Here is a 26,396-nt window from a genome sequence, read left to right as displayed (position 1 = left end):
CCCCCGGTCCTCACCCGCGCTGCCGTCGCCTCCTCCAGCCCGGCCGCATCTGCCTTGGTGCCCCTCTTAGAAGAGCGGGTGCGGGACGAGATGAAATGGCTGCCGGCCCCGGCCGCCGCGGCCGCCGCTTTGCCCAGGGGGCGCAGAGAGCTCTTCCTGGTGTTCACCATGGCCCCGGCGAGGGGGGACACGGGGGGCGCCGCCGCCGCCGCCGCCGGCGCGGAGGGAGGAGGGAGGGAGGACGGACAGGCGGGGGCTCGGGCAGGGAGGGGAAGGGGAGGGAGAGGGGGGAAAGGGGGGAGGAGGGAGGAAGGAAGAAAAGCCCTCCGGGGAAGCCGCTCTGCCGGGCAGAGACGCAACCGGAGCCGCGCCGGCTCCTCCCGCCGCTGTCGCCGCCGCCTCTCGGGCTCAGCCCGGCTCTAACTGGCCGCCATTACTGTCCCTGCTCCCTTTCTCTGCTCGCTCCGCGCCGCCCCCGCCAGTCGCCGCCGGGGGGCGCTGCGGCCCCGGCGCGGCCGTTCTATCCCGGCGCCGCGCGCTCTATGGGCCCGGCCCGGCTCGGCTCGGCCCGGGGGCGGCGGCGGCGGCCGCGGGTCTCTGGGGAGCTGCTCCGGCCCCGGCTCCGCGGCGGGCACCGAGAGCGCACACAGCCTCACGGCCCCGCCGCGGCCTGGAGAGCCGCCGGCCGGGCCTGGCCTGGCGTGACCCCGTGGGGCGGGGGAGCCGCCACCGCCGCCACCCCCTGAGGGTTGAGCCGAGGGCTGGGGAGTTCAAGGGCAGGGGGAGCGGCTGCTCAGGGCCGCGGGGCGCCAAGGGCAGCGCTCGCACCCGGGAAGGGGCTCGGCCGCCCGTCCTCGGGGGCTGGAGCCGTCGCCTCTGCTCGCCCAGGGAGGCTCTTGCCAGGAGCTGACCGGACAGCTTGGGCGAGCAGATCTCCCGAGGACGAGATCTCCATAATTCCGTGTGGAAAAGTCTTTTCACAGTCTGGTGAGCCTCATTTTTAAGAAGTCACCTTGCTATCCAGGCTATCGGGAGTGCGCCCTTGCTTCTCCCATCGCGCCAGCCACCGGCAGCGTCCCCTGTGTTTTGCCTCAACCTGCGCTTCATGTTCCTTGCTCGGTCCTTGGAAAGCTCATTTCTCCCCATTATCGCAGATACAGGTCAGAGGGGCGAAGAATACAATGCATTACTCCACACCGGATGCTTAAATGCTTTTCAAATTACTCACAAACTATAACCCTTCAGCCTATTCACGAACCCAATCCCTTCTCGCCGATGTAAGAATCATTCTCTCTCCACTTGTTGCCCTATACAGAACTTAGTACCTGCACGTAAGCCCGGAAACCAAAAGCTTTGTGAAAGAAACGTAGCTGAGGAACACAAGCATACAGCTGTAGGTGACAAAGTCTCGACCTTTTAATTTTCACACTGACTGGTTTGGCACTGCTGGGCAAGTCATTTCAGTGCTTCTTACTTCTTTAACCAAAAAGAATAGATCATGAAATTACTGAGCACGTGATTCTGACTGTTAGGCTCAAGCGAGCTTTCTCAAAGTATTTTTACCGTTTAAAGATTGAAAGTGTGATAATCTTTTAGTAAAGAACAATAAATTTTAAAAATTATTATTCTGTTTTACCTGCATACTCCCACATCTTTCTCTTCAAGATTACAGTCTGTAAAAGTATGGTAGAATGTGTGCTTAAAAATAGAAAATATGCAACAATGACATCAGGCTTTATAATAAGAAAATCAGCTTTTTAAATATCAAAAAAATACTGTGAATAGCAGCAAATTTTTAGTTTTATGAGATACTCCAAAATACAGTGCGTTTCAGGATGGGAACTGTAATGTCTCATCTGACATTCTCTGTTTAGAGCTTGTAATCTATATTAACAACAGTGCTTCATCTCCTGTCCCAGAATCTCCAGTGTCTTTCAAAATTAGAGTAGTTCTACTCCATGAGATTGGTTTTGGTAGGTTTTATATCCTTTGTTTCTAAATTTATTTGTTCAAGGGTATGAAGGGATGTAGTAATTTCATACACTTGCAGGCTAAATGAGTATTTTAATTAAAAGCCTACAAGGGGTTTTGTGAATGATATTTGGAAATCACATCCTTTTAGCCTTCAAAAGAAGGAAACTGCAAGAGACTGCCCCTTACCAAACACCAGAAGATACGTTCAGTAACAGTATCACATCATATATATAATGATAAATAGTAAACTTTAACATTTCTGTCCTGTAGTACCGATAGGCCGTGAAACTCAATTACGGTTTTCAAATTCTGTTGGTCTAGAAACAAATGTTGATCTTCAAGTTTTTGTACTCGTCACAAAAATATCCCCATTTTGGGAAAACCAACAGATGAGTGGCCCAAAAAAGGGCCCAGGCTGCAGCAGTTACAGTGAATGTCATAACTCAGGATTGCAGTCATTGGCAGGGCTGTTTGGGAAGCTTGCATAACATCTGCTTGCAACATGCCTGATTCAAACCAGCACTCTTCCTCTCGTGAACAGTGAAGACTTTTTAGAAGTAAAATAAACTTAGTCAATATGCAAGCAAACTGATTTTCCTGGGTGCCTGACCAGATCTGCTTGAAAGAACAGAAATTCCCCAACTCAAAAGCTATTTATTCAAATTTGCTAGATATTTATACCATAGTTATGTCCTTTTTTTGTTGTTGGGTTTTTTTTCTGTATGTGTTCTGATCTCGTTCCTGTGAGCGATACCCAGAGAGCACTCTTTACAACGCCAAAGGGACTACTGTGGAGAGATTGATGTAGTTAAAAATTCCTGATCTCTGCTTTGAACATTTGTAGTGCTTCATTCTCATTATGTTAGCATGGTAGGAAACATGGAAAGACATGCTTCATTTTGGATGTTTACTCCCTGTGTTGCTTTTCACAGATGGTTTTATTTACAGGTTTCTTAGTTGTCTTGTTCCTCTTAGAAGGTGTGGCTGGTTATTTTGACTGAAATAGCTTATGGCTTTATAGCTTCCATGTCAGCCTCATCACCATTTTTAGTACTGACAATATAAATAAATCAATCACAAGTTACAAGGTTTGCTTGGGTAGCTTTGATTGGATTTTTTTTTTAATGCAGAGAACATGGTAACATAGGATTAATATTTTATATCACACATACTTAGAGATTTAAATGTGGTTTTACAATGAAAGATGAATTACTGTAGAAAGGGATTTAGAATAATTTCACTAATCCAATAATTTACTTGTTCCCATTTTTTCTATCTCTTGTTGGTTCAAGTGTCATATGAAGACAGAACAGCATTAGAAATCTATTCAGACTCCCTTCAGCACTCTACGTGCAGGAAATGCTTGGGGGGAGAAAAAGTAAGAACTCTGAGTAGTGAGAGACAATGAAAAAATTAGGGGGAGAAGGACTGAAGGTGGCTTCAGTCCACTATGTATTACATTAAAATAAAACTGTAGAGCCCATTCAGTTTCTATATCTGTAGTTTGGTCTTACAGACTGATGTCTAAATGCTTCTACAAATAAATGCCATTGGGAAGGACCATATTTCAAATGGAACCAGTTTATAATGAATGCTGAAGCTTACAGCAGTATTCAATGCCCTTTTACTTCCAGTTGTTCAGAAAAGAGATTAAGGGATCTGAAAAATGTATTAAGAAGAAGCCACACCATCTGCCAAGGCAGGTACGCCGCTGGGAAATTGGAAAAATATGAAAAATTACTTGAGCAAAAGAGTCCCTTTCCATTAAAAAAGAGTTGGGGAATGAAGTCATATCAGGACATCATGATGTAAAAAGATGTTAAAAAATTACCCAGGATGGAAAACCTTGTTTGCTACGTGAATGATATTTCATGACACAAGAAATATTTGGAGATGGAAGATTTTGTTGTCACATGTCCCTATTTTACCAGGAAATCAGGAATTACAACAAAAGAAAAAGTCCTTCCTCCCTTATTCAGAACTTCTGCAGAGTTTCTTTTTAGTAAGGACCAGAGGGCTCTATTCAGTGAATTACCATTTGCTTCAATCATAGGCAATTTACCAGAGATTACTTTGCAATATCTCTGAATAGCAGTAACATTCCAAAGAATGGAAATCAAATCATCTTTTCAGGCCTCTATTTATAAGCTCATATGTGTGCCTCTCAATCATGCTGTCAACTCCTCCTGGTTTCAGTTGAATCTTGAAATAAAAAAAGATTCACAAGAGATCTTGCTTTTGTAAATGCACCCTAAGTTTTTTCCTGAGGGGCATATTAGGAAATTAAGATTGTGCGGTTACTCCTTTGAGAATTGTCCATTATGAAGAAAGGTCCATGGGATATAAGTTTGGAAACTTCAAACAAGCAGTGTCCAGGAATCAGGATTGGTACTACCTTGATCTGGAACAGAGGACATGATACAATCACTCCACATTGCAAGCATTTTGCTATGTTATTATAGAAGGCTCATTATTTGAAGACTACCACTGTCATTTAAAAATGGATAATAGTTATGATTTCAAATTAAACACTTAATGTCCAGTGCCATTATCAGCACACCTATCTGAATATTGTTTTCCACACTAGATAACATGAGTGCAACTTGAAGAGGGATCAGAGAGTAGGTTTCTTAGATAAAGGAGTGGTAAAACTTCCCTCCTAATATTTCAAAATTATCTTGCCATCACATCTGGCCATTAGCTTCCATAATATTTTTCCTGTTGAGCTAAGGTCACGGTAGATAGTTTTTCTAATAATAATAATTGTGTGAAACTCATAAGCTGATGATATTGCAGCCAGGCATCTGCAGGGTCTGTTTTTCACTATCATTCAGGCTGTAAATTACTTCCATCTTGGACAAAAGTGGCAAATCATCTCACTTTGGTGCTTATAATCATTAATCATATGAAAGTAGCACTGCCAGCCTGTTACTATGCTGGGTGATGTATAGCTTTGTAGTAAAAACCAGACTCTGTCCTAAAATGCTCACAATAAAAATAGGCATTTATGAACACGTGTGTAGATAAGCTTCAGCATCATACAAATGCATAATGGCTTGATTAGGATCACATGGCAAGTCCATCAAAAACATTATTGGTTCATAAATCTCTCTAGTCCTCACACACAATCTTAGGTTTCGAAGTGTGGTTTTTTGTCACTGGTCCAAGAACAAGCTCATAAAGTACACCACCATGTCATCATTGTATTTTCACTTAAAAGTGTCTTTGAATATTCACCATACATTATTTCCAAATGTGTGTTATCTGGAACAAACAGTTGCTCAGGCTGCCTTGAATTTTTCATGGGCTTATGCAATTCACACAAACTTTAAAATTGAAGCTATATTCAGTTTTCTTGTGTATTTACAGTCCAAGAGTCCAGCAATGTGTGGATACTTCTTTCAATGCATGGGGATAATACCCTTGGCATGAAAGCTGATTCACCCATGAAACAATGACTTGCTTTTCCAGTGCATAGCTGACTTCCTAGAAACATCAGTTCCTTAAGCTACTCCCCTCTGTGTGGCAGCCTAGAAGGTTTAACATTCCTTCAAGGACCACTCATCCTATGCAGAGGAATGTGCTGTTTTAGTCAGTGGAATTGCCATTTACAGGATAAGCAGACCCTGTTCTCCTATTTATTTTGCAGTCCCGGTTCCCTTACAATGTGCTCCTACTCTGTGTGCCCACACTTAGAAAAGGCTTCAGGCAACAGCTCCTCTCTCAAGTTAAGGTCAATCAATACGGCTGATGTTTAATTATAGGTAGCTGACAGTGTCCTCTGGCATAGGCTAACCTTGTTAAATATAAGGTTTAAAAATATCCCTTCAAAATTAATTTTCTGTTTGTTTTTAGATGCCCTGTGTGTGCTGGTTCTTCTGTGACCTTGGCAGGTCTGGTGGTGACAGCTAAAATCCTACTTTACTTTGTCAACACTGAGATTCACTCCTACATTATAAAACAAGTCTGGGGGTTGTCACTATCTTCCACGCCACTGCATCTGATCTCGTCTGACAAAGGGGCATGAGATGGTTGTATTCATCTCATGAATACCCTGTTAGAGGTTTTTCAGCAGACACAGTCTGGGCTGTTTGCTTCTATTCACCACACGGTAAGAAAAGGACCATTTGCTTCTGTTCATCTAGTGTACTGCCAGAGAATAAGCTGTATTAAATGCACAGAGTCTAAAAGGATTTTAGTGATGTCTTGATTGTAACACTCTAACTTGAAAATTTCCAGCTTTAAAGAAAATATATTTTACATTATACAAGAGTTGCAGATCTTTCTTAAGATTTCTTCCTATGCTTTGTCAACAGTTTGGCTCCTAAGGGAGGACAGCACTACTTAGAAGAGCTTTTAAGAAACCAAATTCACTAGGATTCCTATTGTAGTAGGTCAGCACGTCTCCAGCTGTACTCTGATTTCCAGTAATAGACCTAATCTTCTAAATCAATAAGTGATTGCAGCCAGGACACCTGCACCATTACACCAGGTAAGTCCAATCTCACCTCCTTCTATGCTTACCTTTGGGTCGGTCAAATTGTTGCTGAAAGGGCCCCCAGGAAAGGGTTAAGCATATTAATGAACTTGTGTGTTTAATGAAATGGAGATAGTGTACTTAAAATACTGAAAGAAAATTTAAAACAGCCCAGCACTGCAAAACAACTTTATGATGTTTTAGCTCAGGGTTTTGTAAACTCCTTCTCTACAGTCATGATATCCATGGTTTAAGTTCTAAATATATAAAACCTGTTTAATAGAATCAGTAACACTTGTAACAAAGAAGTACCTTCTATTCTAAAATGTCAAAGTATTTTAAACACTAAACAAAACCAGGGAGAATAGAATCTCTGCAGTCAGTGTTTTGAAATATAAAACTCCATGTATTTTAACCGAAACAAAAGGCAAATTTCTTAGTATCTTCCCTGAAGATTCATAAGTAGGAGCTCTAATTAGATCTCATCCAGTTAAAACTTAACAATTAATCCAAACTGTCTTCAAAAGGATCAGTGCATTGTGACGTGCATTATAAAGAGAAAGAAATTATAGCTGTCAAGTGTCAGATTTTACTTCTGTTACTCACCCATCACTGAACTTTGAGACTAAGCATCTTATTTTAATATTTCTGAGCAATGTGATTTTAATTGTTGTGATTAAGGGATTGCAGAAGCGTGTCCCACGTGAAGACGACACTCAATGAAGTATTACCTCTGCTTTTAGAATTACCTTTGATCGCACTTGTAAATTCGCAGTGGATTTCCCATTAATTAGTGTGAATTAGATAGTTGTGGCTGTTCAGTTTAGGTTAATTTTAAATGTTTTACGGTGCATCACTAATTATTGGGGGAGACAAAAACCCAACCCGTATTAAACAGCCCGCAGGTGCAAGGGATGCGTTCACCTTGCTCCGTGTGTGTTTCTAGGGGCTGGCAGCTTCTCCGCGGCGTTGGCCTTGGACACTTGCATAGCTCCTGGCACCACCACGGGACCTCCTCGTCCCGCAGACAAGGCCAAACTCAGCGCAGGGAACTCAGCTCAATCCTTCTTCCCTCCCCGAGGATCCTATCCCATTTCCCCGTCCGATTCACCCTCGGGAGCTCTGCTTCCCAGACATCGCGCCACTCTTTTGTCCTCGGTGCGAGGCCTCGGCTGAGCTCCTTTTCACATGTGTCAACACTGGCCCGTAATTAGCGCTCGCCGCACAATGAGCCATTGGCGCTCTGCAAAGGGCTCGGCGTGCGGCTGCTCCCGCCGGGGCCGGGGGCCCGGCCAGGTGCCCAAACACAGGCACCATTCCCCTCTCTTGGAGATGCCGCGGCTTGACAGATGGACACGCAGACCGTGTCCTTTGTTCCGCAGTCGGGACAGAGCTGCCTTCGTAGTCTCAGGCTGGGCAGAGATATTTATCTCTGCTGTGCTGTGCCTGGTCCTGCAGGGGCAGCGGCGCGGGGGTTCCGGCTCGTAAAGCTGGGCCGCAAACACGCCAGCCCTCGCCTCTCCCCGGAGAACAGGGCAGTGTAGTTCAGGGCAATCCCCGGGGAAGCCGCGTTTCCCCCGGCACAGCGGGTGCGGATCCTTACGGACACCCCTTCGCTCCCCCCGCGGTACCAGGGCGGAGCTCTGCCCGCCCCGCCCGGCGCCGCCGCGCCTGCGCCGCTCCAGGCGGGACACCGAGGAGTTCCGCGGCGGGCGGTCGGTCCCGGGCTGGGCGCTGCGGGACGGGCGGGTGAGTTCTCTGCGGGGACAGGCTGGGCAGGGGCAGCGCGTTCCGCAGAGCCGGCGCTCCCTCGGCTCCTGCCGGCGCTCGGACTTTGCCCGCGGCCGTCCCTGGGCGGGCGGGCTGAGCCTCCCCGCTGCCTCCGCCCTGCGGCTTCGCCCTGCTCCGAACCGGCCGCGTCCCGCAGCAGGAGCGACCCTCGGGGGACCCGGCCTGGCCGCTCCCGGGGCGTTTCGCCTCCGCGTCCGCACCGTGCTATTGCCTCATCGCCTAAAAATACCTTCCGGCTGGCTTGGCAGCGGCGGGAGGCGCGGAGCGTGTGCCCGGCCTGGCTCTCGGGGTGCGGGTGAGTTCAGGTGTCGCAGCCGCGGGGTTCTCCCAAAATAGGTTCTTTGACCTGCTGTGCATGAGGCTAATCCGCACACAGAGCCGGGGTACTTGATTTATTTGTGGTTCTGAGCATAAAGAAGGACTGGGTGGTAAATCCACAAAGCCAGCGCGACTATCAAAACTTCTCACGCTTTATACGTGTTAGCAAGCATAGACTTCAATGTTCACTGGCTACAAGTTTGCATAGTTCTCTTATTAGTGAGTATTCTGTCTTTATTGGTTAAATTATTCTCTTCCTTCTTATGCTAAGTAGCCTGCGTGCTCAGTCTTTCTCTTCTTTTAGGTAGATGATTTTCTTGAGTTGCTGATCTGTAAGTTGCTTGTCATGATTTTGCCCTGCCAGAATTACCTTTTACCCACTTGGAAGTGATTTCAGCACAGTTACTGAGCTGGCTTTATTAGTTTTTTATCGTGGAAGTTCTGCCCAATGTCCTTGTGGCCTGTAAATTGTGCATTCTTTGTGTCCACCGTCAGTGGTATATCCTTCTTCCCAAGCTTTGTTTAGCCTCCTCCCCTTTAGATCTGAGACAGTTGAAGCATGTCAAGTCCTAAACCTTAACAAGGCAATTCTACAGACAAATAATTTATCTTTCTAACACCTGGACATCAAGGTTGGGGACAGGTTTCTTTCTGAGCACAGCTCCTTCCTCCATTCCAGCTGGAGAGGAAGCATGAATGCTGTGGTTTGTACCTGAGCACATCAGTCACGTTCAGGCCATTAGCTTTGATCCTCATCTCACTATTAATTTGTACTTGCTATTTCTCTGCAGCTTCCCAGCTCTCTGTGGCATGGTACAGTGCAATTTTCAGCTGTAATTTCTGTGCTGTGCAGTGAGCAGCTCTCAACTGGACAGTTTGTTCTGCCAAAGTTAATAAGGGGTTAGCAGGCTTTCAGGGGAGGGGGCTGCATGTGCTTCTGTGGGTATTTCTGCCCTTCACAGCAAGGACATCCTCACAGATAGATAGTTTCTGTTTTGTTTCTCTTGTGTTAAAATAACTGGAAGTGTGAGCTCAAAAGTATTGACCATAAAATTATTGGCCGGAAAAGTATGCCTATTGAGGGCTGTCTGTTTGGAAGTCCTGGCTGTGAAAGGCCATTGCTGGGTCAGTGGCCCATCGTGGTGGGGCTGGAAATCCCTGGGGCTGTGTGGGAATGGCCAGGAGTATCCTAACCCCAATTAATAGATGTAGCTGTGGTGGGCTGCTGGCATTTGCAGCTTCTTCCTATGTTTTAAATTTAGTTTCTGGAGGTGGTAGTTCAGTTCTGAGGTACTTTTTGCCACTGACGCAAAAATTACGTACCAAAATTCTTACCATTTCCAGCAGCAGCTAGGGATGTCTGTCAGAAGTTTGTGGGAGGAGGTGGTTTGTGCTGCCTGGGTTGACATGCTGAGCTAAAGTGCTTGCAGTGTGTTCTGATGGCTGTGTTCTAACAGCTTTTGGCCATAATAAACATCAATATGCTGTATAAGATGATTCTTCACCTAGAGAGATTAGCACAAACATTTCTTCTAAGTGTAATTGCTGTTGTACTTTAGAAGGAACAGCAGCTTTTACAGATGACCAGTTTTGAATACTATTCATGCACATTTGAGGCCAGCCTAATGTAGCCAAAGAGCTAATTTGAAGAGCTGCTTCATTGTGTCTGTTTCTTTTTAACAGCTCTGATGACAAGTCACAGAGGATCAACAAAAGCAGATGGCAGGAGGTGGCTCTTGTTGCTTTGGGGAGTAGCCTACTGGAGTGAAAGATTAGAAGATAAGCACATTAACATAAACCACAAAGAATTACTTTGGCTAAACACAAAAAAAAACCCTACATGCCAGAATGTTAAAACTGAATTTGAGAGAAGTTTGAAAAAATTATACTTTTTAAGCATTCTGGTTTCACTCTGCTCACTTGATACTGAGAGTTCTTTTTTTTTCCCAAGTGCACTAGGGAGTTCCAAGAGCAATAAATAGATGTGCATATAACATCATCATGTACCAGCACAGGCTTGCCTGATAGATGTAGGGCTCTGGCAGAACATTTGTGGGGGGGGGGAAGACTATACCTCATCTTGTGTGACATGTCAGAGGTGTGCAAAATATGTTTTGACTTAATGTGTAACAGCACCAGTTAAATTTAATGTTGACTGGTTTTGGGTTTTTTTGGAGGCTTACATATTTTTCTACAGAATGTGTCTTTACATGGGTTTTAACTTTCAAGTTGAGAGAATACCAGTATTCAAGTACCAAGGAGAATTAGTACTGCATGTGGTGGGTTTTTTTGTGGTTTTTGTTTTTTTGTTTTTTTTTTTTTAATTTGTGCTGCAGTGGATGTTGTTTTCCCCTAAACTCCACATCTTGTTAAAAGAGATCTCAAAATCACGTAAAATTCATATTAGTGGTGTTGTGCATACTGCTTTGTTCAGGAGTGTGATGGCTATCACTGCTTAGTTTGATGCCACACACAATGTCATAACTTAATCCTCAACCTGCCAGGAGCACACCATCATCTTTGTCAGCAGTGGTTGTCAGGGTTAACTCTCTGAGCACAGTTGCAACTGAAAATTTCTGGTTTCCTGTGGGTTTTTCCAATTTTAGAGTGATTTTATTTTTTAAGGGTGTTTTGGGGAGTTTCTGGCTTTTAGTGACTTACTGTGACTTTCTTCAGAGCATTCAAAAGTGACTGTAATGAGATCAGTGTGGGATTCTTCATTTCTTTTGACTCAGCAGACTAATCCTGTATCATATTTAGTACTTACAAATCCAAGATTTTCATTCCAGCTGACAGTAGGCCAGAAATGATAATTCACAGTTTCTGAATTGCTGCAACAATGTCTTGAGGTAAGGTAGGAAGGGTACCCTGACAAATCTTGCCCCTTTAAGTAATGCACAGTTAAGGTGAAGGTCACTCAAATGCCTGCAGTGGCAGTGCAGTTTTTCTGCAACCATCTCATAATGCTCTGTAAAATCAGGGAAGTTTTAAACCATGCCACTCAGAAAGGATTGTGATTTTTTTTCCCCTCCCTTTACAGAAGTATGGGCATGTATTTTCACATCATACTGGTATTATTGTGAAATGTATTTTGTACATTTATGAAAAAGTAACCTTGCTCCTGAACGTCTGGAACAGATGTGTGGTTCATGTGTCATTAAATTAGAAACTGCAGGAAAACAAAGAACCATCTGGAGACTTGGTGGGGGGCAAGGTTGAGGTTTCTGGTTAAATGTATTACCAACACAGGAAAAAATATAAAGAGTGCTTCAGCTACAAAAGGAGACAAAGTGTGATAGGCATTTTGTTTTGTTTTGGTTTTAAACGATTTTCTTTTTGTAATTAGGGGAAGCACCAGAATGAAAGACATGGACAATATCAAAACTGTAAAGAAAGAATGGTAGGTGCCAGTTCTCCCTATTTTTTGTCTTCCTTTCCCATTTCTGTTTGTGTGTCCTGTCATTACTTTTCAAACTTTATGTTAAATTCTAAAATAAAGTATTTTTACTGTATTCATCTGTTCCACATACACAGAAAGTTTCAGAAAAATCCTGTTGTTTTGCTAAAAGATTTTTCATATACCTGAAATGTTTCCTAGATGCAAGAAGCTGTGTAAATATTTTAATTTAAAATATTTAAAGGCAAGGCAGCCTTTCAAATTGCTAACTCACTGTGCAGCTCTGCATCTGATGTGGAGGTGTTTGCTCTTCCAGTTTTGTTTCTGAGGTAAAGCATAGTGAATACCTACATTAATGCTTCAAGTTTCTTTTGTTCTATTAGAAAACTAAAATGTGGACAGCATACTTTTGAAATTTCTTCTTTAAAGTTATTGAGGTTTTCTTTTGTGTAAGATGTTAATCTCCAGGGATTCTTAGTGGTGCATAGGTGCATTGCAAACAATTCAATTTTATGCAAATGTATCTAATTAGCATTCCAGTAAGTATTGCTGCCCTTGAATTCAATGCAGAGTTTTATGTAAAATTGGATAATTTTTCAAGAGCTGGGATTTTTATTTTCTGAATTGCTGAAAATAGACTTTTCTGAATCTCCCTTAGGAGTAATTCCTGCAATGTTTATGAAAAGCTGCATTATCTTCTTACTATGCAAAGAACCTATACTGAGATAATCATTCAGTTGCATATTTCTGCATTTTGATTGGTGAAAATCTTACAAACAGCTGTCACATATACAGTGTTCTATAAAAAGATGTGGTTGATGCATCTTTTTTAATATCCTGGCAGTCTCCAGAGTGTTGAAGGCTTCCATTGTATTTCTTCAGCGTGCTCCAGTGGTGTTGAGTTACTTGAGTTTTCCTAATGCACATTCCAAAACAGTAATGGTGGTTCTGGGATGGTGCTAGGAATGGGAAGTTTAAGTTGGGGTTGATGAGTAAATCCTAGGGCAATTTTCTTGGGTTTTTTTTGTTGTTTTTTTTTTTTTTTTAACTTATGGCAAAGGAGCCATATCACAGAATTGCTTTAAGGAAAGCATTTCATTGGTGAGCAGCTAGGTGTATGATGGTTAGAAGTCTGAATAATTTAACTTGCAGTCCTGGCTTTGATACCAAGTTTAGAAGCTTTGCATAGATTAGTTCATCTTTTTTGATGATGTTCTTTAGCTTGTGCTTTTGAAGTGCAAATTGTAGCAGTTAGAGATTGGTAAGAAGTTTATAGAGAAGGCACAATGCAAAGTTGACCTGATGTTTTATACTCAGTAAACTGAGTAAGGTGGGTGCAGCAGAGTGTGCCTTCTATACTTCTTGGTAATGAGACTCTGAGGTACCTACTTGTCTTCTAATGTGTCCTCTGAGGAGTCATTTATGCTTCTGTCTTTGTTCTGCAGGGTGTGCAAATCAGGAACTGATGATCAGATTTTGAACGGTACAGAACAAAACTGTGACTACTTTGTAGATAACCTTTTTGAAGAAGCTCAGAAGGTTGGTGCCATGTGTGTGCCCCCAACTACAGTCAAGAACCAGGTAGGCAGTGAAGAAAAAATAGTCATGTTTGTTATAACAGCACTCCAGCACTATTCTGGAGAACAGATACCGGAAGTCCAGCAGTCTTTTCCAGTCCATCGGTAAAAAAAATACACAGAATTCAGAAAGCTGTAGGAACAGCCTCCCATCTCCCAGTCAGCCAGGCCTTTGCTGCTGGGCTTTTGGCTCTCACTGCTTTATAGTTGGTTTAGAGTCATTCTAGAACTGATGCTGGCATTGGCTAATGCACTTCTGCTTTATTAGGAAGGAGTGAGGTGAGCAGGAGTTCAAGGAATGACAAGTACTGTTACATAAGAAGTTATTTAAGGAGCTGCAGCCTTTTTATGCAGAGGCATAGCCCAAATATTTTTCATTTGGTCTTATTCATATAATTATGGTTGTAGTGGGATGTTCAGTGTGGGTTTGTATCTCAGTGATTCTGTCCTTTTCGTGTTTTTCTGTTACTCATCAGTGACTGGTAAGGGGAGAGAGAAAAGGCTATGTAGGACAAAGATGACAAGAAGAAATTTGGAGTGGGCATTGCTAGAAATTATGTTCATAGATCCTTAATTGACCCTGGAAGAAATGAAATGTCAAGAGCAATATCTTAAATTGCAGTCCTGAAATAGTGTTCCATGGCATTAGTTGTGTCAATGCTTAAATGGGAAGTTGGTGTGGAATAATTAGTCCATGTTAAATTTGCATTCTGGCTCACTGTAGAAGAACCTTCCCAAAATTAGAACTCTTTCCATATGCATTGGTGCCATGAGACACAAGAGGTTTTGATGGAATCTAGTCTTGCTGAGTGCTGTCTGCTTCTATTGACAGATCACCCAGTGGAAAGACAAGGAATTCTATTCAGCAGTTTGCACATGCTGTTTATTTATGTAGCAATCACCTAACAAGTCAAACTGGGAAAAAACAAAACCAACAAACTTGTCAGGTGCTATCAAGCCTCATTCAAACTCAATTTCAACTGAGGTGAATTCTGCATTTGTGCCCTCATCTGTGGCCAAGTCTCTGCCAAGGCAGTGTTATTGCAGGGATCAAACCTCGATAACCAAATACTTCCTTAAATGGCATGGTGAATTAATATGAAAATACAATCTCAAATATTCATGTTATAGTTGGAGAGATTTCAATAAACATTGCAATGGCTGCAGGTTGGAGTAGTGGATGATTTCTGGCAAAGTTAAGCAATTACTGAGAATTTATTTTTTCATTCCCCTAACCACCAAGGTTTTGAATATGCCCAGGAATTCTAGGGTAATATAAGTATATGACTTTCTGAAAGTAAAGTTTCTGACACTTGCTTCATTTCCTGAGTGAATGGCTTCTGCATGCATAATCTCAATGCCTTTACTTTGAGAAAATCCTCCTGAATGATTGGAAGAAGGCTTTACCCTCATAAGTCCCCAGCTGGACTATTCTGGCACTTGGTGTTCCAACACCAGGCATGTATGCTCTCAAATTAGCTCTTGAAGAATTGCAGCTGGCTGGGATAGTCCAGCTATTTTATTTTTTTTCCTGTGCTGAATTGAAGGAGTGTTCTTGATCTAGGAAGCCAAAATGATTGGGGAAAGGTTTGTTTATAACCCTGATTGACACAAGATACTTAGAAATGTCACTTAGCCCTTGCAGTTGCTGTGCCTGTTGGCATGGGGCCAAGGCAGATTACAGTGAGCCTGCTCTCAGTATTTTTAGTTCATGAAGTGGATGATTTATAATCACAGGGTATGTGTGTATACCAAGCTTCTTTTTCATCGGTGTTACAATGAGAATTGTTCTTACTCTGTAGGTTGATGTAATCATTAAACTTTGGAAAAACGGGTTTACGGTAAATGACGGCGAACTTCGGAGCTACGCTGATGTTGCAAACCAGCAGTTCTTGGAGTCCATTAAAAAGGGGTAAGTGAGTTTTGTGTTCTTAACCAGCCTGAGTTAATGTGCTTTGGGCAGCACTTAGCTTATGCTCTAAATTTTTTACGTGGCTTTGCTGCACTGCAGTGTCCCTGTAGGAGCGCAGGCCCTGCCAGTCTTGTTCCTGCAGTGCTAATGGCTGTTGGAACATCAACAGGTTTAACATAGCTCTCAGTGGCAGTAGTTGTACAGTTGCTGATGAATAGATAAAAGCCAGTGTTGGCAGGGGGCACAGCAGGTGCACAATGAAATAAAGAATAAATCAGTGCCCAATAAGAGCTACAGATCAAATGGTATTTTGACTAATGAACTCAGTGCAAAAGGGGTTGAGCATTTCTGCTTTTATGGTCTTTTTGTTGATGAAAAGCCTTAAATGGGCACAGATGTTCTGTGTATCATCAAGCAACTCTGATCAGTCTTAAATTTCTGAAAATTTTCCAAGTACAAACTTGCTGTTGTGTATATATAACAATCTTATATAAATTCCTGTGTTAATAGCCATCTTACATTTTTCCTTATTAAAAGTTTACGTGCTGTCCTGATTTCTGCTAGTTTGCAGTTGTTGCTTTAAAAAAGGAGTTTGACCATAGTAACCAGTGTTATTTTGAGCCTTTAATTTGTAGTCTGTTTCCTCACCCTGTACAAATGGAGAGAAGAATATAATTTTATGGATAATGTAATTTAATACCTCCTTATCAAGCATGTGAAATTACTAAGTCATTATATTTTTCTTTTCCGTATTTTGCTAGGCCACCCAAAATACTAATTTACACTATTTCTCCTGTATGTCTGTCACCTGTGTTAGTTGTAATAGCAATTAACTGCACTGTTTAAAGCCCTTTGTGTGCATTCATCAAAAGTTTGCCACTTTTATTCCACTGTTTGCCTGTGAAGATGCTAATTATGAGATGGTTTCTGCATAATCATTGATGGTGGAGAAGCATTCAGTACAGCCTCTGTGCCAGCTGAGCCCCACCACCCAAAATTGTACTATCTACCTCAGAGCTCAGAGACAAAGGCATTGTTGTATTCTGCTTCATGCAGTTAAAGCATTACCAAGGTGATGTTACTGCACTAAAGAGTGGAGCTGTAAGTGATGATATCATTTTTAGAAGCTGAGATCTGTGTTTGTCATTAAATGCATTGTGTGTATACTCAGTTCTTCCTCTTTAAAAGCCTTTTTCCTTTTTTGTCCTATGGAGATAAAATAATTGAACCTTTTGCAGCAGTGTATGGCAACACTGAACTTCCTACACATTATTTGTTTAGAGTGGTAACTGCTGAGTAAACTTGAACACCATTCAACAGCTTGCATCATAGGGGTTTTTATAATTATATACTTTCTAGTTAATTTGCTATTCAGGAACTTGAACTTATTTGTATGCTGTGCATTTAACCTAACTCTTAGTAAATACTTGTGAAGATGTTTTTAAAAGCATCATCCTTGAAGGGTCAAATGCTTAACAGGTATTAATCATTGCTCTATTTTGTGTACTGAAAACAGCATAGTACTCTTTTTTTTGACCTTTTGTTTTTTTTCTTAAGGGAACTGCCTTTTGAGCTGCAAAAAGTGTTTGATAAGGAGGAGGTAGAAGTGAAAGTGGAAGATAAAAAGGATAAGGTGTATTTGTCATCAAAAAAGCCAATGTTTCATCCCTTTTCTGGACATGGTTACAGATTAGGAAGGTGAGTAGCCTGGTGTGATCTATGATTGAGTAGCTGAAGGGAGCTATACCTGTGGTGAAGGATCAAAATTCGGGTGGCAAGCAATCTCTGGAGTCTTCTAGTCTAAATTCCTGCTCAAAGCAGGGTCATCTGTGGAGACAGATGAGGTTACTTAGGCTTTTATCCAATTGGGTCTTGAAATCCCATAAGAGCAGAGGCTGTGCAGTGGCTGTGCAGCCTTGAGTGCTGTACTGTCCTTATGGGAAAGAATGTTTTCCTTATATCCTGTCTGAATGCCTCTCATTAAAATTTCTGTCCACCATAATGAGCATCACCTCCTCCTGCAGACCATGGCAGGCTGCTTTTATGTGCCCCACAACGACCACCATCTCTTCCACAGGCTGAGCAAGCTGCTCAGCATCTGCTGACAGTGTGAGTGCTCCATCCTGCAGGCATCTTGGTGTCTCTTCATGAAGCTTGGGGGATAATTGGCTCCCACAATCCACTGGACGTGTTGCTGTGTTGATACAGCCAGGAAGCTCTTGGCTTTCTTTGTTCAAGGTCTCAATATTAGCAGAATTGTTTCCAGCTGAAATGCTGTCACTCTTCTATTCCATGATTTTAGAGAAAATAATCTCTTTTTAAGCTGTATTGGCAATAATTTGAGAAGAGGGGAGAGTATGGCAATCCCATAGAGAGAACCAAAGAAGTAAGAGGTTATTTTGCATTCTCTTAAAATTGTTCAGTAATTAATCATGCATGTATTGCAGTAAGGCATCTTAGCATTCTACAGTGATCCGTGTCTTTATGTAGTTGGAGTGTGTCAGCCGCTCATGCCAGTGCTGAAACTGGACTTGATTTACAACCAAACAACTATTGTCTTTGGGAAGGCTGTTGTAGGGCAACGTGCCCGGAGTTCATTTATTTGATCCCTGTGACTTTTGCTTACTCCAGCCACATTACCTGTTTGATATATCCTGTCATGCAAGACTTGTGTGCCTACAGAAGCAGGCTTTGGCCTAGGGACCAGGACATGTTCAGTGACCAGGTGGCACTGCTGAGTGACCTGCAGGCTGGAGTTCTACGCTGTGGTGCAGCCTTAGGTGAACAGCTTCTTTGAATTGAGTGGGAAGGGTTTGGCTGCTAAGGCCCAGAGCTTGTGCTGAGGGAAAGCCTGACCTGGGCAGGAACAGCTGAGGCAGGGGAAGATGATAATGTGCAGAGCAAAAGACTGATAAAGGTAAAGGGTGAGTGGTTCCAGGCTGACTCAGAGAAGCAAGTATCTGTTTTATGAGTTTCACCTGTTTCTGTAGTACAGACCATTGAGTAGATACAATGGGAAAACCTTCCCTTGAGAGATAGGTGAGATGCTGGAAGATTTGCTTTTGGTGGCATGGAAATCCTGAGCAAACAGGGGTCAGAACTTAACCTTGTTATATCTACAAGTAGAGCTGTTCATAACAAAACCAAAAAGATCTTCAGTGTGCTGGGTTTCTGCTGCTAAGCAGTGCTAAATGCTAGGTTGTTCAGTCACTTCTTGTGCTCTGCCCTGCCTACAGCAAGTAATGATCTTGCTTCCCAGTAGGCAAGTTAGGTTTCAGAAACATGCTAATCTGTGAATTTCGGTTCACTGGTCTTGTACACTGAGGCATTCTGCAACTTGCTCAGCATTTTTTATTTTTTTCCTACTCTTCTTTGTCTATTCTGTGCTGTGCTATCAAAGCCTTTTCCTTAAAAACAAATAGATATTAGTGCTGATGTTAGAACCATGAGCCATAAGTATTCCTACTCCATAAAGTAGTGCTCACTTTCTGCTGTTGATAAATGTTCATTGCATGAATACGCCACACTTGGAGCAGAAAAGCTTTGTGGGGCAGCAGCAGAGCTGACTGAGACCTGGAACAAGTTTTGAGCTATAGAACTCCTTTTCTACAGTTGCATTCATGTGATTAGTCAGAAATGAGAGAGACAAATGACTGAAGAGTTTACTTTAGCTTATAGCCCACCTAAACCTCTGCTTAGCAAATAGACTTATAAAATTAATCTTGTATATTTTGTCAAGTCATGCCAGGTGGAGGGATTTTGTAATGGATGAACCATTTTGAATTGGTCTATTGACTAGTTCTCAAAAGTTTAGTTGGAGAATCTGGAAATAACATATATGTTGATATAGCTCAGACAAGCTTGATCCTCTGCCTTTTTGTTCTACAGGAGAAATAAGTAAGACATATCAAAATTTTCCAATGTGCTTTATGAACCTGTGTAACTAATGGGTATGCTCTGTTTTATCTATCACTGTCCAGCTGAATTTCATAGTTTGGGATTTATGACTAGATTTTCAACCCCACTTTTCTATTGAGCTGATCTATGCATCTCTGAGACAGCTTCAGAAACATGTTAATTAAACTATTGACTGAAATCCCTTGTAGCAAAGCAAGCTTGCTCTGTAACCTCATTAGGCTGAGGCATTGTGTGTCAAGCTGCCTAACCATCAGTCAGGGTAAGGCATGACACCTAACTGCTGGGCTATTTCTTGTCAGAAAATTGACAGGATGCTCTTAGGTCTCTTTGATCTCTAGTTTACATCTTCTGTTGATAATCTTATAAAAGAATAAGCCTTAAAAGGAATTACAATGCTTCGATCTCAGGTTAATAAGAATTAGGTTCTTGGGTTTTGGCTTTAGTCAAAGCTCCCACCACTAGATGGCTTTATCTGTCAGTTCTGCAAGAGAAAAGTTTTTACAAATAGAAGTGCTTTAGATCTTGGTGAATACAGATGCTCTTTCTCTTAAAGCTTAATTTAGTGTGCTGGCTTCAGTCTCACACACACTTGTTATTGAAAGAATCACCTTCAGTGCCTGCTGCATATGGAGATGTGACTGTGAAGGAGGTTGCTTTGGGAATGACACCAAAATCTGTGTCCTTCAAGGCAGTTGTGTGAGCTACAGCTGAGACTGATGAAGTCCAGCCCAGCCTGAGCCAGACACTACAGCTGGACACATCTGCACTTCTGCTGTCCTGGAGGCAGCTCACTCACAGGAGTTCTGCAGTGTCTGAACCAGCAACTGAACAGCAAGAGCTGGGCATGGCTGGACTGAAGTATGACTTGAAATTATTTTTTTATCTCTGCTTGCAAAACTGTTTAACATTATCTTGCTGGTACTCAAGCTTTTATTCCTGATCTGGAGGGCAATTAAGTTTTATTTCGCATTGAGGTCAAGCATGAACGGAAGCTGTTTGTGAGGCAGGTGGGTGCTAGTACATCACCTGTACTAGTAATGCCAGAATATTTTACAGATGTGCCTCTTGTAATTTGTTGGTGCCAAGTCCTTGTGCCCCAGCTGATTTATGTGTAATGCAAAACAGTTCTATAACTTTTACCTGTCTCCAGTCACAGTAAACATCTCTTATTGCTCACTTGGAAATGAGATTTCTCAATTCTCATTCTTTTTGCTGTTTCTGTGGAAGATACAAAAAAAGCACCTCTGCTGGCCAATAACCTAGAAGTTAGGGCAGCACTTAAATGGGCAATAAAAGTTTTTGAAATAGCTCTGACTGAACTTGCACTTAAGACTCCAGCTTTATTAGCCTGAACATATTAAGTCTTTAGCTAATAATAAATTAGCTTTGACGTTTATCCCCTATGAACAAACTAATACAGATACAAGAACGTAAGAACGGGGTTTGTCTGCAAAGCAGGTGTGCAACATAGTTACAACTGTTACTCTGTGGACTTCAGTTACCCAGTTTCTCTCAAGAAGCTGTAACTCAACCAATTTTCTGTGCCAAGAGAGCTTTTCTGCGAACTGCCATGTAGTGCTCATGTAGTCTGTGACCACAGCTGAGCTCAGAGGAGAAACTCCTTTAAATCACTGCTATTGTTCTGCAAGCAAACATCTGGTTATACTCATGGGAGCTGAGAATGTGCCCATTGGATCAGACCCAGTGAGGATTTAAGCTGTACATGCTAAACAAGCTTAGTCATGAAAGAAGCACTAAGCTCTAGGCATTTCTTCAGCATAACATTTTTTGCCAGCAGTTTTTTTGTTTGTATTTTAAGACTATGCACTTGGACTGAGGTTGATGTGTTCCGTTAAGTCATTTTATGAATCTTTGCCCCTGTGGTTTGGTCAGCTGTGGAAAATGCCTTAGAAAAAAAAAAATCCAACTGCTGTGTGCATCAGTCTGGGTTTTTCACATTAAGTCAATTTTTCTGATAGATGAGTAATTCTTCTAAGCTGAGATAGATGATGCTGGAGTCTAAATCAAGGCTAACAACATTCAGTTAAATTGAATTACTGTAATCACATTACCCTGAAAATTAACTTTGAGTATGCAAATTCAATACTCAACCCCCTTTAAATTTCACCTGTGTGATTTGAGTGCAAAAATGCATGAGGAATCTTCAGAGTTTTGTCTCTTGTATATTCATATTTAATCCTCTGACATTTAAAACTCCTTTCCATCTTATAAAAATGTTAAACACAAGCAAACTGAAATTCTTTAGCATGTTTTAGTTTGTAAGTGAAAATAATGGCATACATATAGGAAATAAATAAGGAAGAAAGAAAAAAGCTGATATTTATGTTAGTGTTCCTGTATTTGTTAAAATAAAAAGTCATCAGCACATTCTGCTATGGGGCAGAAAGCTCCAGAAGCAGAGGTCTGGGGGGGAAGTTTGAGCTTGCATGTGAATACAGAAGCCATAACCTCATGTGACTTTTCTTTTCAGTGCTACTCCAAAGATAATCTCTAAAGTGAGAGACGATCATCCAGGACCTGATGACAAAAGACACCTGCCTTTAGTACCCTTGAATGATTTGGAGCCTATCACCAATGTCCAGATCTGGTTAGCTGATGGGGAAAGGATAATTCAGAAATTCAATGTTTCTCACAGGTAGGATTTATTTAACCACTCTCATATATATTTGCATCTGAACTATATATCTTAATGCCTGTACATTTAAGTCTTTAATTTTTATTACTAGTCTGCCTCCTGAGTTTACTTAGCATTGGACTGCTCTTCAGTTGTATTTGAGAAACCTTTGAAAATTTGAGAAATCTTTTAGCTGACAAGCAAGCATAAGAGAAATGTGAACTGTGAAAAGTCAGGTCATAACTGAGTGTAAAGGAAAATCTGAGGAAACTGTAGGAGTTCTTTGTAGATTAGTGGAAGTTAAGGTGTACATATTGCTCATTACTAGAATAAATGGCTTTTAACTGATAGATCTCTCACAAAACAAATACATCTGGAACAAATGGCATAGTAAAAAGCCTGCTGGTCATTGGGCATAGGCAGCACCACATGTGAGAGCTGGAGAAAGGGACTTAGAGTTAAGCCAGAGAAACCTCTGGGGAGGGCTGGAGTTGGTGCACTGGGGCAGGGAGGTTCATCCCCTGCATGTCAACATGGACAGAATAGAATGCACACAGTATGTTTAATTCTTAATTAATAAAATTTCTGGTTCCCAAAGAGGCTTAGAAATGAGGATAATGTCAGAAGGTATCAGCACGGCACATGCATGCAGGAGCTTTGAGAAAGTGGAATTAACACCTTACCATTAAATTGCAGAGCTACTGTCTTTAGAGACCTTTCTCAGTTCTGAATCTGAGAAATCACTGGAGTACTGTGCAGTCATGTCATGTGGAAAGGAGATGTTGCCTGTGCTTCTCTGTGAAGCAGTTTAAAGGTATTACAGATTTAATACAACCCAGGCTGCTGTCAAGATAAACTCTGTATGTCCGTGGCTGGTCAGAAGGAAAGCTCAGCTCTTGAAGGTTAATGACTGTAGTGTTTTCTTTGGCTTGTACTAGTTTATTACTGTTAGCAGCCTGATCTATGAACTGAAACACTGTTGTGATGTACTGCTGAAGGGTAAATTGCTATTTTAATTATCAATACTTCATTGAAGGGCTTCATATCTCAATTATTCCAGGTCCCACACACTTAAGTGTATTTAGAAGCTTTTTGTCTTCACAGTAAATAACCATTTGAACAGCTGCTAAGTGTTTTTGAGAGGAAAAAAACATCTGAGATAAGCAGGAAAACAACTTTACTGGTGTAATGCTCTTTTTGAAGTACTGTGCAATAAATATTCTATCATAACATAGCCCCTTGCCACAAGACCAGCACGTTTGTGCTGTACACAGTACTTGTGTATAGCCTGATAAGAACCAGGGGAAAATCCTTTTAGAGCAATACCCTTAAGAATGATGACTGCATACACAGCACTCCTTTCAGTGCACAAGACAGCTATTTGTTAACTAAGGTATAGATTAATAGCATGTAACACATATGTAGCATATTACCCAGTGTCTGGGTAAATTGATGACTTAAAGCTCTTGGCAGTTAGATTGTGTAGGTGCTGGCTTAGATGTGAGTTGATTACTGGTGAAAGATGGGAGCAGAAGCACAGGAAGCATTGTAGTGTTGCAGTGTGGGGAATTGAGACATGAGAGTGCAGCAGCTAGGAGAGCAGAACTGTAGGAACAGCACACAGAGCTGTGTCCTGGATTGAGCTGTGTCCCCTCTTCAGCACTAACTATGTTTGGAGCATCAAGTATGGAGCCTGAAAGGAACTTGTTCACCCAGAAGCAGAGAGCTGGTGGCTAATTGCCTGAGTTGCTCTTAGAACCCAATGAAATTTGATACAATGCATGTAGACATCTGTAAGTGTCCAACCAAAACTTTAGTCCTGCTTGAGGTTTTTCAGGCTCTTGACTTACAAGACCAAGCAGTGTCTCTGTGTTGAGGTCTGTTGCACAGGAATCAGTTTTTGTTTTGCTGGCTGTGTCTGTCCTGGGGAGTGTGGCTAAGGCTTGGAAAATGTCAGGCATCTGTACTGCTAAAATGTTAGGATGTCATTGCCCCAAGCCAGCCAGCACTTCCTCAGTCAATACCTAACCATCCATGGCTCAGCTGTTAGCTCAGGTTGTGGACCATTCCCAGGATACAGTAAACCTCATGGGAGACCCTGTGCATGGGGGAGAGGAAGGATGAGCTAGGAATTTGCCAGCAGACAGTCTGCCAGTCTGGCCTCAGGACCAGAGAATGGACATTGATACATCTGTATGAATAAAGTTAACATAGTATCTTCTCATCTTCATTTTCTAATGAAATGAGTCGATCCTGATTCTTCCGCAGCAAAACTTGTGTCTTGCTCAGCTGTTGCAAGGCTCTTCACAGATTGAGTCTGTAGTGATTTCACCATGCCCCTGCTTTGGGAGGATGGGACCATGCTTAGACCTAGTCAATGTGTCAGCTGTCCGAATAGTTGTTGCAAAGCCTTTTTCTTAATTTTTCTTGTGGTTCTGCCACATGAACCACGCACTGGAGGCATCTTTATTCTCGCTCTTGGCTACCGAACCCTCAGGTCAGAGCTCCACCAGCTGGTTAGGAAATAGTAGGTGTGTATAACTACCATCTGAGCCACAATGGTGCATTTGAGTGCTCAGAATAAGATACTCATGCTCGGCCCCTTGGGACTACCCAGGGCATGCAGACCTTGGTCCTTGCCTCCCAAGTGGATCAGGCATTTCAAGATGCCACCTCATCTGTACTGCTGCAGTTCTGTGCTGTCAGGCATTGCATGCAGTGGTGTTGCATTTCTGTCCCATGGTGGCTGTGTGTGTTATGCACGTGTGTAGGGACTGCAGTACCAAAACTCTAACACTGAGTTTTTCTCTCTTCTCAGAATCAGCCATGTCAGAGACTTCATAACAAAGTATCAAGGATCTGAGGGAAGTGTTCCCTTCACACTGACCACCTCCCTGCCTTTTCGTGAGCTGCAGGATGAGACACTCACGCTTGAGGAAGCAAAGTTGCAAAACGCCGTTGTTGTTCAGAGACTTCGGAAAACAACTGAACCTTTCAGACTCTTGGTGATAAAAGCGCCTGACAACGACTACAAAAGTGCTGCTACACCTAATGGACAACTCAAGAATGAGCAAAAAAATGCTATCAATAGTACACGTTCAAATTAGCTTTATAACTGACCAAAAATTATCTGCAGGGGGAACTAGGCAAAACCAAAAATGTAACCAGCAATATGTGGATGCCCTCACATCCTCATGCACTGTGCTCTTAGAGAGCAGAATGGGTGCTGTGCTGTCATCTGCTATAATAGAGGTATTTTCAGCTACATTGGGTACTCAGAGCCTGGCTGTATAATGTAGCAGAGCTAACTGTACAGCAGATCATCCTTAGAATTTCCTTAGGTTAAAAGCTTCATAGTATTTAATAAGTGGGTCTAGGTGGAACAGTTATCTGAGACTTAACTACTGAGAGCTACCTACTGATACTTAACTACCTTTTAAGGAAAAATAGTATTTATTTTTGCACTTTGGACTAAAGTGAAGCATTTCACTTACATTGTAGTGTAAACTGCTGCAGTTTGCATTCTTCTCACAGTAACTCTTTGACAACCAGTACTGCAAGCAAGCTCACATTTGAACTCTACCTTGAAAATCTTCAGGATGTAACTTTTGTCACAAGATCTGCAGTGTAATAATGGTCCGTCAAGTTTCCACATGGTGGTAGGTGCATGTGTGAGAAGATACAAACGAGATGGTTTGGTGCATACTGCATATGAAGTGCCTCAAAGTAAGCTCTGAAGGAATTGTTCTTATCAATAGTTGAAGTGGTTTCTGCTTCTTTTGCGCCGCTCTGGGTGTCTTGCAGATCAGGTGATGTTAAACTACCTAGCTCATCAGCATAGGGACCCACTTGTAGCTTTGTCACACAGAAACTTCAGCTGTTTTGGCTATCACCAAGTAGGAGTAGTAGTTGAGAGGGACACAGTTGTTTTTGTACTGTTTGTCTGCCTCTGTCCTGAACTGCCCAGCTGATGGAGACACTAATTGCATGTGGCCAGGTTTCAAAGCTGTTGAAAATCCTTACTTGAAAACTGACATTTTTCTCTCCACTTTGCCCCATTTCCATCCAAATCTTTTATTTTGCTGTTCATGTACTTGAGGAATAAAGTTTGTAGCGAACTATTCCATGTTTTGCTAAAAGAGAAAGCAGTGGAAAGACTTAAATATTTTGTACCATGTTTACTAAGCCTGTGGGTTTGTGAATGGAACTAAAATCTCCAGGTAAGACATATCCCAGGATCTTCAGCAAGTCCTGGCTCCTCTGTGCTACCTCTGCTGAAGGATGGTTGTTGGGGCTGTACTTCTTCTGTGTGGTTAAGTGAAAGTTGGGTTTGGGTTTTCCTGGTTTTGTTCTAAATAGAAAATTGCTTAATTGGAGCAACTTTTATTCTAAAAAGT

At 42.2% G+C, this 26,396-nt stretch overlaps 2 protein-coding genes across 4 annotated transcripts in view; one reads left to right on the top strand and one right to left on the bottom strand.

The window, feature by feature from the left end:
• ATAD2B (ATPase family AAA domain containing 2B) overlaps positions 1–170 on the bottom strand; it is a 73,869-nt gene extending 73,699 nt beyond the window's left edge. The window contains exon 1 of the mRNA XM_058021051.1: positions 15–170. Within this exon, the coding sequence (XP_057877034.1) occupies positions 15–170 (156 nt within the window). The remainder of the gene's footprint in view (positions 1–14) is intronic.
• A 6,229-nt stretch (positions 171–6,399) lies between these two features.
• Positions 6,400–26,144, top strand: UBXN2A (UBX domain protein 2A). 3 transcript variants are annotated; one of them, XM_058020352.1, is made up of 7 exons: positions 6,400–6,466; positions 11,907–11,960; positions 13,403–13,538; positions 15,337–15,446; positions 17,004–17,144; positions 21,856–22,020; positions 24,818–26,144. In XM_058020352.1, the coding sequence occupies exons 2-7, from the start codon at positions 11,920–11,922 to the stop codon at positions 25,104–25,106; spliced, it is 882 nt and encodes a 293-aa protein (XP_057876335.1). In that variant the 5' UTR covers positions 6,400–6,466; positions 11,907–11,919; the 3' UTR covers positions 25,107–26,144. The 3 variants fall into 3 exon arrangements, with proteins under 3 accessions (XP_057876335.1, XP_057876334.1, XP_057876336.1); XM_058020351.1 differs by lacking the exon at positions 6,400–6,466 and adding an exon at positions 8,134–8,200; XM_058020353.1 differs by lacking the exon at positions 6,400–6,466 and adding an exon at positions 8,225–8,537.
• Positions 26,145–26,396: the final 252 nt, after the last annotated feature.

The sequence above is a fragment of the Melospiza georgiana genome, chromosome 3 (assembly GCF_028018845.1).
Source record: "Melospiza georgiana isolate bMelGeo1 chromosome 3, bMelGeo1.pri, whole genome shotgun sequence".
Lineage (NCBI taxonomy): Eukaryota > Metazoa > Chordata > Aves > Passeriformes > Passerellidae > Melospiza > Melospiza georgiana.
The sequence above is the reverse complement of the archived record's forward strand: the minus strand, read 5'-3'. Positions and strand labels throughout refer to the sequence as shown.